Genomic DNA, 16,482 nt, shown 5'->3' on the forward strand with positions numbered 1-16,482 from the left:
TTTTAAGAAAAGATATCAGAGGAAAAACAGATTTTTAAGCAGAACCCAAAAGGAAACATTTCCTCTATATTTAAAACTGCCATTTAAAAAATATACTCAAAACCTATATTCTAACTATCCACAAAATCTGTTTTAAATTCAAAGATGAAAGGGAGTTGCAACATGACACAAGCTAATCAGCATTAATGTTTTAGTCTTCTAGAATAACATACATCCTTGGACTTTAACTCCCGGTATGTTCTCAACTTTGAGAGTGCAAGAGTTTTACAACCAAATCTAATTTTCATTATTTTTGGAAGATATTTTTTTTCTGTTAAGTTGACAAAAGGTATCAGGAAAGAAAACGAAACCCAGAAATCTTAATTCCTTAACATTTTTTCTTCAAGTGAAGAGTTGAACTCATACAGCTTATGTTTCAAGGGTAACATTGTCTAATCTGGGGATCAAAGACTACTGAGAGTCCCACAAAGTTTAAAAGACATTTAAAAATTGTAGGCTATGAATCATTCTGCACTGATTGTCTCTGTACACACTAAATATTGATCAAGAAGATTTATACCCCATTTCCTCCTCAACTTGCCTGCAATGTAACATGAAAGCAAGTTTATAGCAGAGCTAGATTATTGTACTATCTACTACTATTGTATTACTATCTTAAAAGATTGTTTCTTTTTCAGTTTTAGGCCAACCCGTTACCTAATCACAATTTGATCATCTGCTCTAGAGAAATTTTCCATCCCATTCCTAAGATGGGATGTAATGCCCAGTTCCTTGCTCCAGCAAAAGGTTCCCATTTTTCTAACTGTAAAATCAACAGCAGCGAGCAAGCTTATTGCTGACTTTTTGTAGCACATGCAAGTCAGTATGCTCCAGGGGTCTAAGCACAGCTTTAAGGAGCAAGGGAGTCCAAAGCACTGGGTGTATCCCAATATCCCGTTTGGTAAATGTGGAACAATTCTTACATTCTCACACAAGAGGTTAATTAGCAAAAGCTTGAAAAGCAATCTGAAGCATTAGTTTTTATTAAAGTGAATCACAAGGGGGCAGCTTGCCAAATGAGCAATTGTACAAAGTAGAAGAGAAGGGAAGTAAATGACCTAATAGAATTTTCCTATTTATAGGATTAAATGTTTTCATAAACACCAAGTGCTAGATTGACTAGTTATTACAGACATTTGCTCTGAAGCCATAAAATTCTACCTAAATTAGTTATATTTTCTTATTCACTAGTGCCAGATACCCCTTTGTCATGTTGTTTCTATGCTTCCATTGTCACCTGAGCAGCCCTTCAAACACTAGCTGCAAAAGAAAATGTGTCCTAGGTGAATTGTTTAAAAAGTTAATAAGCCATATACAGAAGACAGCAAGTGTTTGTTTACACTTGTACAACTGTCCTGCTTCTTACTACATGCACTGAAATTCACATAAACAAAGCTGACCTGAGCTGGAACATTAAAAAAGTCCTAACCATGCTACGTTTTAATTTTGTCTCAACATAATTTGGTGCCACTGAGGGCTCTGGTTCCAACCAAGATGCCTACAGGCAGCCCAGATGTTGTCTACCTCTGAGTGGCTAAACATGTGGCAGTTCCTTTATTTTTCACCCATTAAAAAGCCAGAAAATTAGTCTAATTACGTTTTCTCTGTGAAAAGCCAATGCTATGAATTAGATTCTGCATCTGATAATTTTCAAATCCAAGAGAAAAATCTCTTCCACATCTTTCCTCAGTCAAGGCATCACTCCCATTCAGAAGGCGCATCCTTAGTGCTAAGCATGTACCTTAGCACTTTTCCGTATCGGGATAATGCCTCGTGCTTTTTGATGCCTAATTAAAACTATGCTTGCACAATGAACCAGGCATATTGTGATGTTACTACACTAGCTTTTTTTTCTCCTTCTAAGTATTCAAGCACTACATGACGAATTTTTTGTGTCTATGACGTTGACTGAAATCTTTTTAGGCCACTCATTCACTGCTTTCCATCTAGTTGTTAGAATGGTATAGTTTGAAAATATGTGCAGTTTCCACTAATTTCTTTCCTCCTGATATTTCACACACATGAAGGAGTATTTTTTCTTCATGTTTTAAACAAATAAAAATGCTTAGGAGATTCAATAAGTAATTCAATCTAGGCTAATTTCACCATTTTGGCACCACTAAAGGCTGGTTTCAAGCATTTTACCCCAAGGTGATCTAGACTCCAGGCATTTTCTTAAAAAGTAGGAAGAAAAGAGCATTTTGCTTTCCCTTCCATTTTAAGCAAAAGAATAAAACTTGGACAGTGTAAAGCTTTTCAGTTCAGCACTTATATGCAGACATACTCAGTTTAAACCACTGCTCAGTCTCACATAAAGAGACAGAAACATATCACATATAAATTCAATACAGTAAACACGAGCAATGGCTATTTGTGTGACTGCACTCGTAGTACCACAGATTTAGGCAACTCACACTAGATAGTCAGTGAACGAGCCTGTTTTTTACTGAAGATAAATTCTACAGGTGGATTATGTTTTTAATGTATGTTGACTTGCAATGATTTCTTGTTGCTATTACTGATACATGAACAGTTTAGTTAAGTTGCTCTACTGTCTTCTATGATCCTGCCATTCCTCAGAGCACATGCTGTCCAAACCTAGCATTCTTGACCATGTGGGTTTTCTGCTTTTGTTTTAGGAAGCAGCGAAGATCATTATGATGAAATTATCTGAACTTTTCTGTCAGGTTATCATTCTCGCTGACACAACCAAGCTGCTTCTCAGAATAACCCTTAATCAGAACAGTAATAAGCCACAGAGTTTTTAAGCTTCTGCTGACAGTGTACATGTATAGAACGAGAATGGCATTGGCCGTAGTAAAAATTACAATAAGATATTTGCCAGAAAAGCAGTCTGCATAATTTTAAAATTCTGCCCCAGTATTTTGTCTCTAAAAGCTTCTCCCAAAGAAGTTATTTACGGAAAGACTACTTAAGCCACTTTCTGTGGTCTATTCTCTTCCTGCTCCCACAGGATCCACAGCTGTTTGATTAGGGATGTCAAGGGGCGCGTCCCTGGCTACACCTTTCCGTGTTAATTTAGGGACCCACTGAAGATCAGTTCTACTAAATGCTTCAGAAATCCACTACCCACTGTGTGAAGAAATACTTTCAATATAAATGTTTTTAGTTTGATTGCCTACTATTTTTCTCAAATGTACCTCATTCTTGCATGGGGAATAACAACTTTATGATCGCTTTATATCTTTATGATTCTGTAAACGTCTCATGTGATGGTATTATACCTTACCTTTTTGGTAACTTGAATGGTCTGGCTGGCCTGGAAAAGAGGGAAAAAAGAGTAATTGAAAATATATGAAATATATGTGCACATGCCAATTTGGTTAATTTTTCCCATACATGGATAAGCAACTAAATGATAAAAATCAGCTGTTTCAGAATATGAATTATTTTAGAAGGCATACAATCATACCCAATTGAGCCTTTGCAAACATGTAATTCAGAGAATAATTATAGCTACAAAGACAGCTGCGTTTTCAAAAGTGGAATTTTATGCAGCTGATTTTTGGGATTACTATTTAAGAGGCTGTTCCAGTTTTCAACAAAAGACTAAATAAACAAGATAAAAATTCAGTACCATTAAAAATCATGAGAAAGTTTGCATATGATGGGAAAGGACAACCAAAACACCATGTTCTGACACTGCAATTCATGAACCTTCTTAATTGTCCTTCGTAATTCCATTACAGAAAATGATTTTGGCCAGAATTTTTGTCTTACCATAATACAGAGAATAGCATGACAAAAAGTACCTATATAAAATAACTTTTCTATTCAAGTTTCTGGTTTTCATTAAAAATGTAATATAAACAACTTGATGAGGAGACCGCAAACCCAAATGCAAATTATTCATACTCGCAACTATTCAGTGAACACTACATTTTGTTAGCTATTGATCAGCAAGTCCAGCATACATTTCACTTAAAAAAATTCCCATGAAGTCCTTTCAAGAATTTCCTGTCTATGAACACGACATACAACCACTCTGAAAATGTAACCATACTATAGCCCTGATTTAGTTATGAACTTGTTTTACCATCATGGCCATATTTAATACTACTTCTTTAAAAAGTATAGAGAACAATTTAAGAAACAGCTGCTTGCATAAAATAGGTCACTTGGTACTTCTGCGCTGTGGTCTCCAAAAGAGTGAAGATTTGCATATTTTCATACCACTGGATTAACAGCTCAAACTTTGGACCCTCCAAAGGTTTTCACAGAAGTTTAAAGCTGAATTCAGTGCTCAAAATTTGCCGTCATTTGAGGAATAAGATTTGTCACACTGGGCTGAAATTGTAGTCCAGGGGAATAAACATTCCGACATAAGCACTTTAAGGTAGCTGCAACCATGCCTGTCCTAGGTGACAGTACTGCTTAGGCTATATCTAATTCAGAGCAACTATAAGGGGAAAGGGGAAATAATTCATATAAAACTGAGCCTCCATCTCTACACTCTGTTACAGCAAATAAGAAGTATAATATCATGCAAAAGAGCTCGTAACACAGCAAGAGGTCACTTCAGACATACATTCAAAGTATTGCAAAATAACATGATAGCAAAAGATATGATGAAAATATAATTGACAAAGTAATATAAATTCTACAATTCATGTTATCCCTTTCTTCAGCAGAGACGATGGAAGAAAAAGTTAAATTAGCAAAGCTAACACTGATGCTAAGCCCTCTTTTATTCTATATCCTCATTCATTGTATATCTCAGGCAATATAGCATAAATACAACTGTGATGTAACATTTCATCAAGATCCTGGCTTGTATCAAGGAAAGTGTGGCCAGCAGGTCTAGGGAAGTGATTGTCCCACTGTACTTGACTCTGGTGAGGCCGCACCTCGATTGCTGTGTTCAGCTTTGGGCCCCTCACTACAAGAAGGACATCGAGGCCCTGGAGCGTGTCCAGAGAAGGGCTACGAAGCTGGTGAGGGGTCTGGAGCACAAGTCCTGTGAGGAGCGGCTGAGGGAACTGGGGTTGTTTGGTCTGGAGAAGAGAAGGCTCAGGGGAGACCTCATTGCTCTCTGCAACTACCGGAAAGGAAGCTGTGGGGAGCTGGGGGTCGGCCTCTTCTCACAGGTAACTAGTGATAGGACTAGAGGGAATGGCCTCAAGTTGCACCAGGGGAGGTTCAGGTTGGAAGTGAGGAGACATTTCTTCTCAGAAAGAGCAGCCAGGCATTGGGATGGGTTGCCCAGGGAGGTAGTGGAGTCACTGTCCCTGGGGGTGTTGAAGGAAAGGTTGGACGTGGTGCTTAGGGACATGGTTTAGTGGGTGATGCTGGTGGTAGGGGATGGTTGGACCAGATGATCTTGAAGGTCTTTTCCAACCCTAATGATTCTATGATTACATATATATAAATATATATATATATGTATATGTATTTCCTCAAGAAAATTTAACTTTGATAAGAATTAAAAAAAAAAAAAAAAGATTTCTATTAGTTGTAACCCACTGCTGTCTGGAATTGCTCCAACCTGCCAAGTAGTGGAGATGCTAAACGGAACATGAATGTAGGCAGCAGAGTAGTACAAATTGCTCCTCGCAGCCACAAGGAAGCTGGAGAAAGGGATGAGGAAAGCAGAATACATAATTTGCAGTTACAGTAACTCAGTTTGAGGAAATGTACAGACAAGAATTTTCTCTTAAATTTAGCCAGAGAAATGAAGGCTAAATTTATGAAATGTCACCAACCTTTAGTTTGTAGTCCATCATGCACTAATCTGTATTTCAGAGATACTGAACACACTAATTCTAACAACTAATACCAAAAATCTTTCTGGTTCTCCTGGTGCCAAGAGAAGAACAGCATACTTGTCAGAAACCAAAATTCACAGAAGCCCGAAGAAACTGATTTCTGAAATGATCTTGCAACAGTAAGTTGCCTGAGGCTGAAAGAGAAGCTGTGGCAGGCTCAGGAGGCTTCTCATCATCCTAACTAAAACCTTAACCACAAAACAAACTTTCCTCAACACAGGCTAGACTGGACAAAAAGAAAGTAGGTATTGGGGTTGGAAACCACTAAACCTGAATCTTAAGGGAGTTGTAATGGGACTCTATATGAAGAGAAATGCTTAAACAGGGAAACCTTTCACGGACAAATTCAGCACCAGTGAAGAACATTAACTGAATCTGTGCTTCCACACCTGTATGGAAAGGGACAAAACTACAGTCAGAAAACAGATTTTTGTAATTACAAGATATGCTTTTTGGTTTCCAGATCAGAGAGGAACATATCCACACATTTACTGTTAATACAGTGACCCAAAGATTAATTTCTACCTTTTATTTTTTAAGATCTGCATTTCCACATGTGCTCAGTTACTTGTGAAAGCAAGTCTCTTTCTCATCTGTGAAGTAATGGAGTTTACCACAAGCAACAATACCATGCAATTATTTAGCACAAAGAACAACCAAGCAAGGACCACAACTACAGCACTAGTGGCCATAATTCAGGTCTATACTGACCTGTATAGAAGTGTATATGGCAATTCTAGTTTATATGGACAGATAAAATTGCCTTCTGTATGCTTGGATTTTGTCAATTTTAGTGACGCTTTTCCAACAAAGTTAATCTACAAGGCTGAAAAAAACAGCAGGTTCTTTAGTTGATTATTAACTCCCACAGAAGGAATGTTTTCCTCTGCACAGGCTGTAGCACCGCTCTCCACATCACCTCACGTTATGCTGTATGATTGTTACAGTGATCTGCGTGAGCCTGTAAAGGGTTATCTGGTTCATCCAGAGAGCTGTGTCCACATCACGATGCAATCCCCCAGACCTGAGGGTTTGCTCAGACTGTGAGGTACAGAGCAGCCACAGAATCATCTGAGCTCCTAAAAAAGCTGGCGAGATAAAATTTTGTTGGGAAGGACCAACATGTAATTGATACTGCTCTGAGGATGATGCAGGCATCTTCTCAATGTATCTTTTTGTGTATTCTCTTTTTTCCACTGCTCTCCCAGTCCCTTCTGCATGCAAAATCTTAGAAAACGTGCACATCTTAAATCTTCATCGAACTTTATCCCCCATTTCAATTATGTCTCTGTAACTATATGGCAAAACCTATTTTCTCAACAGAATGTAAAATTTGTTTTAGATAGGACTTCCAAAAGTAACTTTGGCTGATTTGGTTTACATAAAAAGAGTAAAAATACCAACATAACCGTTTCTTATGTTCCCTCTTTCCCATCAAAACCAAACTACATTTCCCTCTGTTTCCTCCACCTGCAAAATATATTCAGTGCTGAACAAATGATGATGATTAAGTTCTTCAAAGTTAGGGAGGGTTAAAGGTCACACCTGCTATCAAACTGTTTTGTTTCGAAAAGCGTGCATTAAAAAAACCTGTGCGTACTAGAGTGAATTCCAGCAGTGTAACCAATCCCTTGCAGCTGTTGTGATGACTCTATTATATCAGTCAATAAGAAAAGTTATCCCTGAAAACTATGCACAAAAATTCTTTAGTTATGCTCTAAAACACAGAAATGCATGGTAAAACCAGATCTTTCCCACTTAATTAAAGCTGCTGTGTCTAATTTTTGAAGTATTATACTTCCACTTAGTTTAAATAACACCCCCAAGCTCTACAAAAAGTCTAGACAAAAAAAAAAAAAAAAAGAAACAAGAACAACAACAACAAAAAAAACAGTTTTCATGAGAAAGAAATGGTGAATTCCATAACTGTATTGGGACAAAAGCCAAGTTGATGTTTGTACTGAATTACCCTTGTAGTTAGTTCTCACAAGTTTGATACCAGAAAGTGACAATTGCATTTGTTTATGACAAAACTAGCAAAACAAAGGTATTACATAAATCACACTCACTGATTAAAATCCAGTATAAGCTATGCCAAGGGGGAATAAAAGGATGGGCGATATTCTACTACCATTACTGCAAACCTCATCTCTACTCAACAGACACTTTGCTTTATGCTTTTCTTTCCTAATGGCTATTTTAGCTCGAGCATCACACGATTAGGAAATACAAAATGAAAAGATAAACAGATTGGCTAAAAAGCTCCTAAGTTCTTCAACATGAAACTTATTTGGTTGACTAGCATCCTTCTGTGCGAGATGGTGAAAAGGAGGAGTGGTGCTTTTAAAAAGCGTTGCTATAATATCAGACTGCTTATTAGGCAAGCATTATGATCTAAAACGAATGTTTCATGAGCGTGTTCCTTCAGCATGGAACTGCTCCAAATGAATTTAACACTCAATAAATTGTGGATGGCTTATTGTTTATGTAGCGCATTTGTTTTGCTTGTCTATTGCCATTCAGAGGAATACAAACCTGGATGTAACAGATGACAATACAATTACCTAAATATTCCAGGACATTCTTTTTGCAGTCTTTCCTCAACAAATCTCTATTGTGAAAAAAGTATCAATTAAAGTAACCACTTTCACCTCACACCAAAAAGAAGCAATGCCAGCTGCTTCACGAGTAGATGCAAGAAAAGCTGCAGGAAGTAGCTATGACAGACCATCAGGAAAACAGACTGTGTTTAGAAGCATACTTTGATGAGAGCTTTTTACCTATTGTGGAGTAAGCAACATTTAAAAATGTATTGGCTGCTATCAAATAATTAAAAGGTAGAAAAAGATACTAATACAATTTTTGACCACAAGCATTCCTGCCTACTTGTTTTAAGTGTATTAACTTGTTTATACAGTAACTTGTTTTATCAAGTCAGTTAAAGAGGGTCGATACATTTCAAAACACGCTTTTGTATTAACTTAGCTAAACAGCGTACTCCTAAATCACATTAAATCCCTATTATAATTCTGGATAAAGCCCTGGTTAAATATTTGGCTTCTGAGTTATTTCATGACACTTACACACAATTATTTCTATTACACAGTGTGCAGATAGAGACTGAAGCTCAGATGTAGAGGGACTTTTCCCCTTTGTTCCTTGGAGGAACCACGAATGAGTCAGACTAAGCTGAAGTGAATACATGTGGGGCTACCACCCCAGATATGAAGCAGCACAAAGGCACCGACTGGGACTGTTGCACCCTGTTCTATGGTATAAGGCAACAACTAAAAGAACCATAGATAAACCTGAAACTGTCAGTGCAGGTGCTTCCTGTGTGAGTTAGAGAAGCAGAACTTCCAGCCTTGGCTAAAAGGCGCTGTTGCACAGAACCGTAGAACAGCTGAGGTTGGAAGGAGCCTCTGGAGGTCCAACCCTCCCTGCCCAAGCAGGGACACCTAGAGCAGGTTGCCCAAGACCACGTCTAGGTGGCATTTGACTATCTCCAGGGAGGGAGACTCCACGGTCTCTCAGAGCAACCTGCGCCAGTGCTCCATTACCTGCACTGCAAAGTGATTCCTGATGTTTAGATGGTTGCTGCTGGAACGAGCATTTCTTGACAACGCACTGCTCTTCTTCATCCCGTTACCTGCCATCAAGCAGTTTATTGCAGACTTTCAGATGGATGGGCAATAAGCATCTCAAAAAGATAAACACCGGTATTTGCAGCCACTTTTCCTACTTCCCTGTAGAAACTGGTCTCAGATGAAAAAGTACCAACTGCTGAGAAATACAGCATATCCATCTGAGATCCATGCTCAGCTGCTTTTAAATTACGAACAGTAACAGTGGACCATAATTTCAGGGCTCAAACATGTGTCCAAGTGTAGCACACAAATGGTCTCTGACAGAAACTTGGCAGATTAGGAGAAGCCCAGTTTTCTAAATGAGAAGACTAACTGGTCAGATTGCTAGCCTTTGTCATTTTGGCTCTGAGCTCCACAAAGTTTTGAAAATAAAAGCTTAGCTTGCAGCTATTTATCACAGAAGCAACTGAAAAAGTTGTCACAGGGATGCAAAGTGATCCCCAATAGTACTGCAGAGAGCAAAGCCGCAGGGGCAATCATGACAACTGCTCTAGTAAAATGGGATCCGGAGCAAATGCAGTAGATCTGTAAGAACTTATCTTCTGGCAGTATGGACAAATACTGAATGTTTGCTTAGTCTTAATTCTGCTTTCCTCATGCAGCTATTCATAACAGGCAGGTATTGTTTTTCTCAGTACAAATAACATCATGTCCATAAAAACACATAGCACATTTGTGAAATGGTGTACTCTACAGGACACAAACTCTTCTTTTTGGAGCACCTTGTATACCACACGTGTCTAAACACAGTGATACAAAAAAAAATCATAAAAAAAATAATTTTGTCTTACATTTCATTTAATGATGAGTCCAAAATGTTAAATTAACTGTGCTTACTGAAAAAAAAATAATATCAAGAAATTATCTGTGGGGAAAAAAAAATGAATTTAAGTTAAATAGAAAAAAAAATAGAGTGGAGAAATTAGAGTTTTCTTCTAGCAAGTAACTTGAGAAGTTAAAGAAGCTTTAGTTTACTGAAGTTAAATCATTCCTGGCTGATCTGGAAGAAACTGAAGATTTCATGCATTTGATCTAAGAACAAAACATACTTTTCAACAACAAAAACAAATCATTCGCGTAGGGGCCAAGAATTATGAGGTGTTTGACCTCAATGCTTTGCTTTACTACAGGGACACTATTCCTTTTGTTTGTAGCTCTGGTTACAAGAAGTGATAAAACAGCCTTTTGTCATTATTACACTCAAGAATAAGCTAAATCCCTGCAATATAGAATGAGATATGCATCATAGTGTACACATTCCATTAGAACATACGATACGAAGTAAATTCCTACAGAGGAAGAAAATCCTAGTGTTTTTAGGATGTTCTTGACCCACGAGAACGATTTCAATTGCTCTAAAATATCAAGCTAGTTTTTGCCACTTTGTCAGGTAACAACACCTACCTGCTTTATCATTTTAACAGTCAGTGCAACCGCTCAAACAACAAATGCAACTGATTAAGTTGCCAAAAAACTTTCTGTAAGCTTCCAAATTAATTTTTTTGCTATGATGTGCAGTTTTCCCCAACTTTGATCATGAACTTTCTATCGATATTCTTTAAACATGTAGTATTTATTGTCTTTGCATGTACTTATCTTTACTTATTTACATCTGTAAAGGAAACATAGGACAAGCCACAGCAGAGGGATGCTGTTAAGATAGAACTCTTTTTTTTGATGGACTGTTTTTCAAATTTGATTGAAAGCGAGAAAAATGCAAAGAATGTTCTTGTTCATTCCCACATAAAATATCAATAAAAACCCATAAGGATTTAATTTTATCTCTAGATTATCAGAGAGAGATGATCTGAAACTAACTGCTATTTCATCCCATCAAAAAGCGTGAAATTCCAGTGTTGCATCTTTGCTTAACCTTATACTTAGCAATTATTTCTGCTAAGACTATTCTTACGCATAAAACTAAGCAAAATGGAAGACATTGTAGAAGAAACCAAAAATCAATAAGCTGTCAATTCACATTTTTATAATTGAGGTATCAAACTTTGTAAAGGTTTTTGTCTCATCTTCTTGTATTCTTGCCTACCTCTTCAGTCCCAAATGAGAATATGTTCTATGTTTACAGGAAGTATGAGCAAATAACTTTGCCTTTCTGAAAGGAAAACAACTATAAAGGAAGGTGTTACCAATAATAAAATCATAGTCCAAGTGATTCTTAAATTGGAGAATCTTAAACTGAATCATAGAATCTTTTGGCTTGGAAGGGATCTTAAAGATCATCTAGTTCCAACTCGCCTGCCATGGACAGGGACACCTACCACTAGATCAATTTGCTCAAAACCCCGTCCAACCTGGCCTTGAACACCTACAGGGATGGGGCTTCCGCAACTTCTCCAGGCAACCTGTTCCAGTGCCTCACCACTCTCTGAGTGAAGAATTTCTTCCTAATATCTAACCTAAGTCTAACCTCTTTTAGTTTAAAGCCATTGCCCCTTGTCCTATCACTTCACTCCCTGACAAAGAGTCCCTCTTCAGCTTTCTTGTAGGCCCCCTTTAAGTATTGGAAACTTGGGATTGCCCCGACACAGGTGCAGGACCTTCTGGAATCTCAGGAGGTTCACACAGGCCTACCTCTTCAGCCTGTCTAGGTCCCCCTGGATGGCATCCCTTCCCTCCACCATGCTGACCGCACCACACAGCTTGGTGTCACCCACAAACTTGCTGAGGGTGCACTTGATCCCACTGTCCATGTCACTGACAAAGATGTTAAACAGCATTGGTCCAAATACTGACTCCTGAGGAACACCACTCGTCACTGGTCTCCACTTGGACATTGAGCTGTTGACCACAACTCTTCGAGTGCGACCATCCAGCCAATTCCTTACCCACCAAGTGGTCCATCCACCAGATCCACGTCTCTCCAATTTAGAGACAAGGATATCATGCAGGGCAATGTCAAATGCTTTGTACAAAGTCCTGGCAGATGATGTCAGTTGCTCTTCCCCCATCCACCAATGCTGTAACCCCAGTGTAGAAGGCCAACAGACTTGTCCTCCTACAGTAGAGTTACTGATTTAAATTTACCACAAAAATGCATGCTCTGCTGGCCTAGAGCACGCACACTGTGCAAAACCAGACTCCTTTAACATCAGTGGCAAAACCGTACATAACTGAGATGGATTTTGCTCACTTTCTGCTTTGAAAACACTATTAAACTTTATTAACCTACTTTACAAAAGTAAAAGGTAGTTTTGGCATCTCCCAATCACAAGTTTCCAGCTAATGGCAGCATACAACAGATTACTTTAGTGGGAAAACATGCTTCTATCAAGTCAATGTATGGGGGAGGTCAATGCAATATTAACATCCTATCTGTATGTGCTTTAATTTGGAAGTTACTTCAATGAGTTAAATATCCCAGTATGATTTATTCTATGCTAAAATTAAAATACATTTTTTTAACATAGAGATGACTTAAAATTGAAACGCTTCTACAAATATCTCCAAGGTTTGGGATTCTTGGCTATTTTTTTCCTTTTTTTTTTTGCCTCTCCGCAGGGACTGAATACATTGCAGGAGCCTGTGTTAACTGAAAATCTACGCGTAAAGGTTCTATAGAACCTCATTTTTGCAATACTGACTTCTGATTCCTTCCCTCTTTCATCTTAAAGAACTGACTAAATATTATCAACTGCTAAGAAAGCTGGCTCTGTTCCTTAATAGAGTCTAGCTTGTTCACTTGTCTTGACCAGGAAGTAAATCATCTTCTCTGTAGGAATATCTGACAGTCTATGAGGGACCTAAATAATATACACCCTAAAATAATTTTTCTTATACTCTTCTTTCCCTCAAACTCTTCTCCAATGAGTGCAGCCACTTTTAAAGAGTTCTCAGACTACCAAAAAGAAAATTGCCAAACATACTTAAAATGGATTGTCCCAATTCTAAATGGCACTGTTTATATACAATTTAAAGTATATTCTTCTTCAAAACATTTACTTGAAGCTATATATACATAAACACATATTCCTTTAATTTCTGAAGCACTAAAGGCCCATATAGTACTGCTTGGCAAGTTAAACAAAAGTTCTGAACTATTCAAGACAATAAAAAAGCATAGTAAAATACCACCATGAATCATTATCTGAAAACAAGCCAGCAGCTAATTTGGTGCAGACTAATATTATTTCAAGATCCTCCACAAGTCTAAAACCATTAGTCTTTTTTCTTTTCTTTGAAATCACAGTGAAATTAATAGATATGTTCTGGGATTTAACTGATGACTAGAGTAGTTTTCAGCAGTTTAACTGGCAAAAATTTCCTTCCTAAGAAATATTCTATTTCAAAGCTGTTTTTATTACACTCCCAAGTTGAACAGAGCAATGCAAGGTCATGGTCACATCTTATATTTCTCTGACAGATGGGAAATTAATGTGACCCGACAAATCACAACATACATACACAAAAGGCTCCATCAGATGATACCAAAGACAATGAGAGAGATGTACAAGAGCACCTATTTTTATAAAGATATTTCTCTACAAAGGCTGAAACCCGTGTTTTTATAGGCATTAATGACTGACATTAAGCATATATAAGTTTGACTCTGGAACAGGGAGACTTCAGACTGTTGTATACTGTGCTTCAACTGGTACATGCATCAGTCTTCCTTCCCGAGCAGCTAGAAGAATTTGTGACTGCAAGTCATCAGAGGGTTCATTTTTGTTCTCAGAAGCTTGGAAGATATCCTTCAAACAAAGCTTTTTTCCAGGACAGAACACATTCCCTTACAATTTCTTAAAAAATATTAGACTGACTATAGGGGCAAATGCTACTTTTTACATATTTAATGCCTTGCAGCAAATGAAAATACAGTTAAGTAATTCTGTTCTAATTTTAGCAAAGTATTTCACTTCGAACATTTTAGTGTTGTGATGGCATTCCAACATTTGTGAATTTAGTCACTTAGGTTGTAATTTTTAAATTATATAAAGCAAGTGTAAGTTCAACATAATTCAGAGATTGAAAATGATTTAATAAGTGATTGTCCTGCTCTACTCTGTGCTGGTGCAGCCTCACTTTGAGTGCTATGTGCAATTTTGGGCTCTACAATATAAGAAAGATATAAAACTGTCAGAGTGTCAGTTAAGTTCATCCACTTAACTGAATTAATTTTTTCTGGTCCAGTACATTCATCTATTTATGATTTTTAGAAAAAACTAATTTCCAAAGTAGAGGGTTGAGGCTTTCTGAAATATGGTCAGTCCTGATAACTTAGGATTTCTACCTGTAGCTCCCCCTACATGCATTGATCTATTAGTGGTACAAGGCTTTAGGAGATGTGTTTATTCAACAGATAATACTGGGCAGAAAATTCATACCAAAGTAACAAAATTACTGTGAAATTGCCCAGGTATATTCCCCCTCTTGCCACACCCTCCTCCCCCCCCCCCCCCCCCGTGTGTTTTTTTGTCTTTTGCTTGTTGTTTTTACTGCTCAAGCACAACTGATTACTTAAAAGCATGTACATCAATTATTACTTCCTAGGAGATGAAGAACACGTTGAAATATCATCAGAGTGGAAGGACAAGTGATTTTGGAATGAGCTACAGACAATTACGGAAGCTTACAAAAAGCTTTGAAAAAGTCCACTCCTCATGCAGCACACTTCCTACCATTCAGGAAAACTGAAAACTTTCAAGAAACAGGAATACTCAAATATTTCAAATCCATTTCTTTAATGATGTGGAAAATGAGGTAACTGGCTATGTTTAGTTCAGACTTCTGCTCTTCATTGACTATTATCTTGTTTCACATTTGAACCTTATCGCAACCTAGTATTAAGTTAATGGTGCATGAGAACAACTACACATGGGTAAAGCACTTCAATAAACTGCCACAGTTTTAGCTTTTCGGCTATATTTTTTCTAAATATAACGTGTACATAAATGGTCAGTTTTAAAAGTTGTCTCAACACACAGACTAGTCCTTTTCAAGAGGAAACACAGCTGATGCTGTTTTTCCAGTCAATTTAATTCAAAAGAAAGGACCCATTTTTTTTTGTATGTTTCTCTCACATTATCAGCTAATTATACCTTCTGAAGACTACAGTTCAAAGGCCCAGCAGCTTGCTAGTTAAGTACTAGCTACCCTATTGTTCAAAGAAAGGTGAGGGATGCAGGGCACGGGAAATTCATTTTTCAAGCACACAGAACCTGGAGTTGGTAAGTGACAGGGACTAAAGGTCACAATACCACCCAGCTGGTACTCAGCTGCGCTCGGGGCATAGCACAAGCTTTAGGCATCCTTTTTTGCTGTTGCATTAATGCTTGATTCAAAGCAATGCTTGGTAGACAATTACTAATGCTTAATTAATACTATTAAAAGCCTACAAGAATCCCTTAAACTGCCTAATGAATTAGATTTTAAATGCACTTATTTTTTTTCCTACAGATGTTATTATTAATTTGGTCTGCCAGCAGATTATAAACAACATTTTTTATTCTCTGCATGTTGTTCTTTGCTTTCAGCTCTGTGCAATACTAACAAAGTTATTTCATGTTATGTTTGCAGAGCTGACAATGAACAGTAATTATCATGGGAACAGTAAATGAATTAATAAAACCACCATAAACCTCTTAAGTCATTGGTGAACACGGTAACTTAAGGCTAAGGAAAATTGAATAAAATAAGTCAAAATGAGAAAGCACAGCTCAAATTGAAAGCAAAATCCAGATAAAGAACATTTATTTGGTCACAGGGAGAGCTCTTCCTGCACATTTGCACAACAGAGAACCTGCAGTTGGACTCAGATTCAGAAAGATGCATCAAATTGCTATACATTCCCTTTCCATTCATCAACTATATTAAAATCCACATACGCCACTGGGCTGTTAATACTGAGACACAAACGGGAGCACCTTATTTATGGTTCACATTTGCCTCCATCCTCTTCATTCTGGGAAACCATGGGATAAAGAATTCCTATTTTACCATGGAATAAAGGAGAACGAAGTCAGAATTAGATTGCTTCCATGCAACTTACTAACATG

General features: G+C 37.5%; 1 protein-coding gene across 12 annotated transcripts in view; it reads right to left on the bottom strand.

Annotated features, from left to right (window-relative positions):
• DISP1 (dispatched RND transporter family member 1) overlaps positions 1-16,482 on the bottom strand; it is an 88,918-nt gene that overhangs the window by 12,235 nt on the left and 60,201 nt on the right. For all 12 annotated transcript variants that reach the window (XM_040551815.1, XM_040551805.1, XM_040551813.1 and 9 more), the window contains one exon: positions 3,290-3,319. In XM_040551815.1, the coding sequence (XP_040407749.1) occupies positions 3,290-3,319 (30 nt within the window). The remainder of the gene's footprint in view (positions 1-3,289; positions 3,320-16,482) is intronic.

The sequence above is a fragment of the Cygnus olor genome, chromosome 3 (assembly GCF_009769625.2).
Source record: "Cygnus olor isolate bCygOlo1 chromosome 3, bCygOlo1.pri.v2, whole genome shotgun sequence".
NCBI lineage: Eukaryota > Metazoa > Chordata > Aves > Anseriformes > Anatidae > Cygnus > Cygnus olor.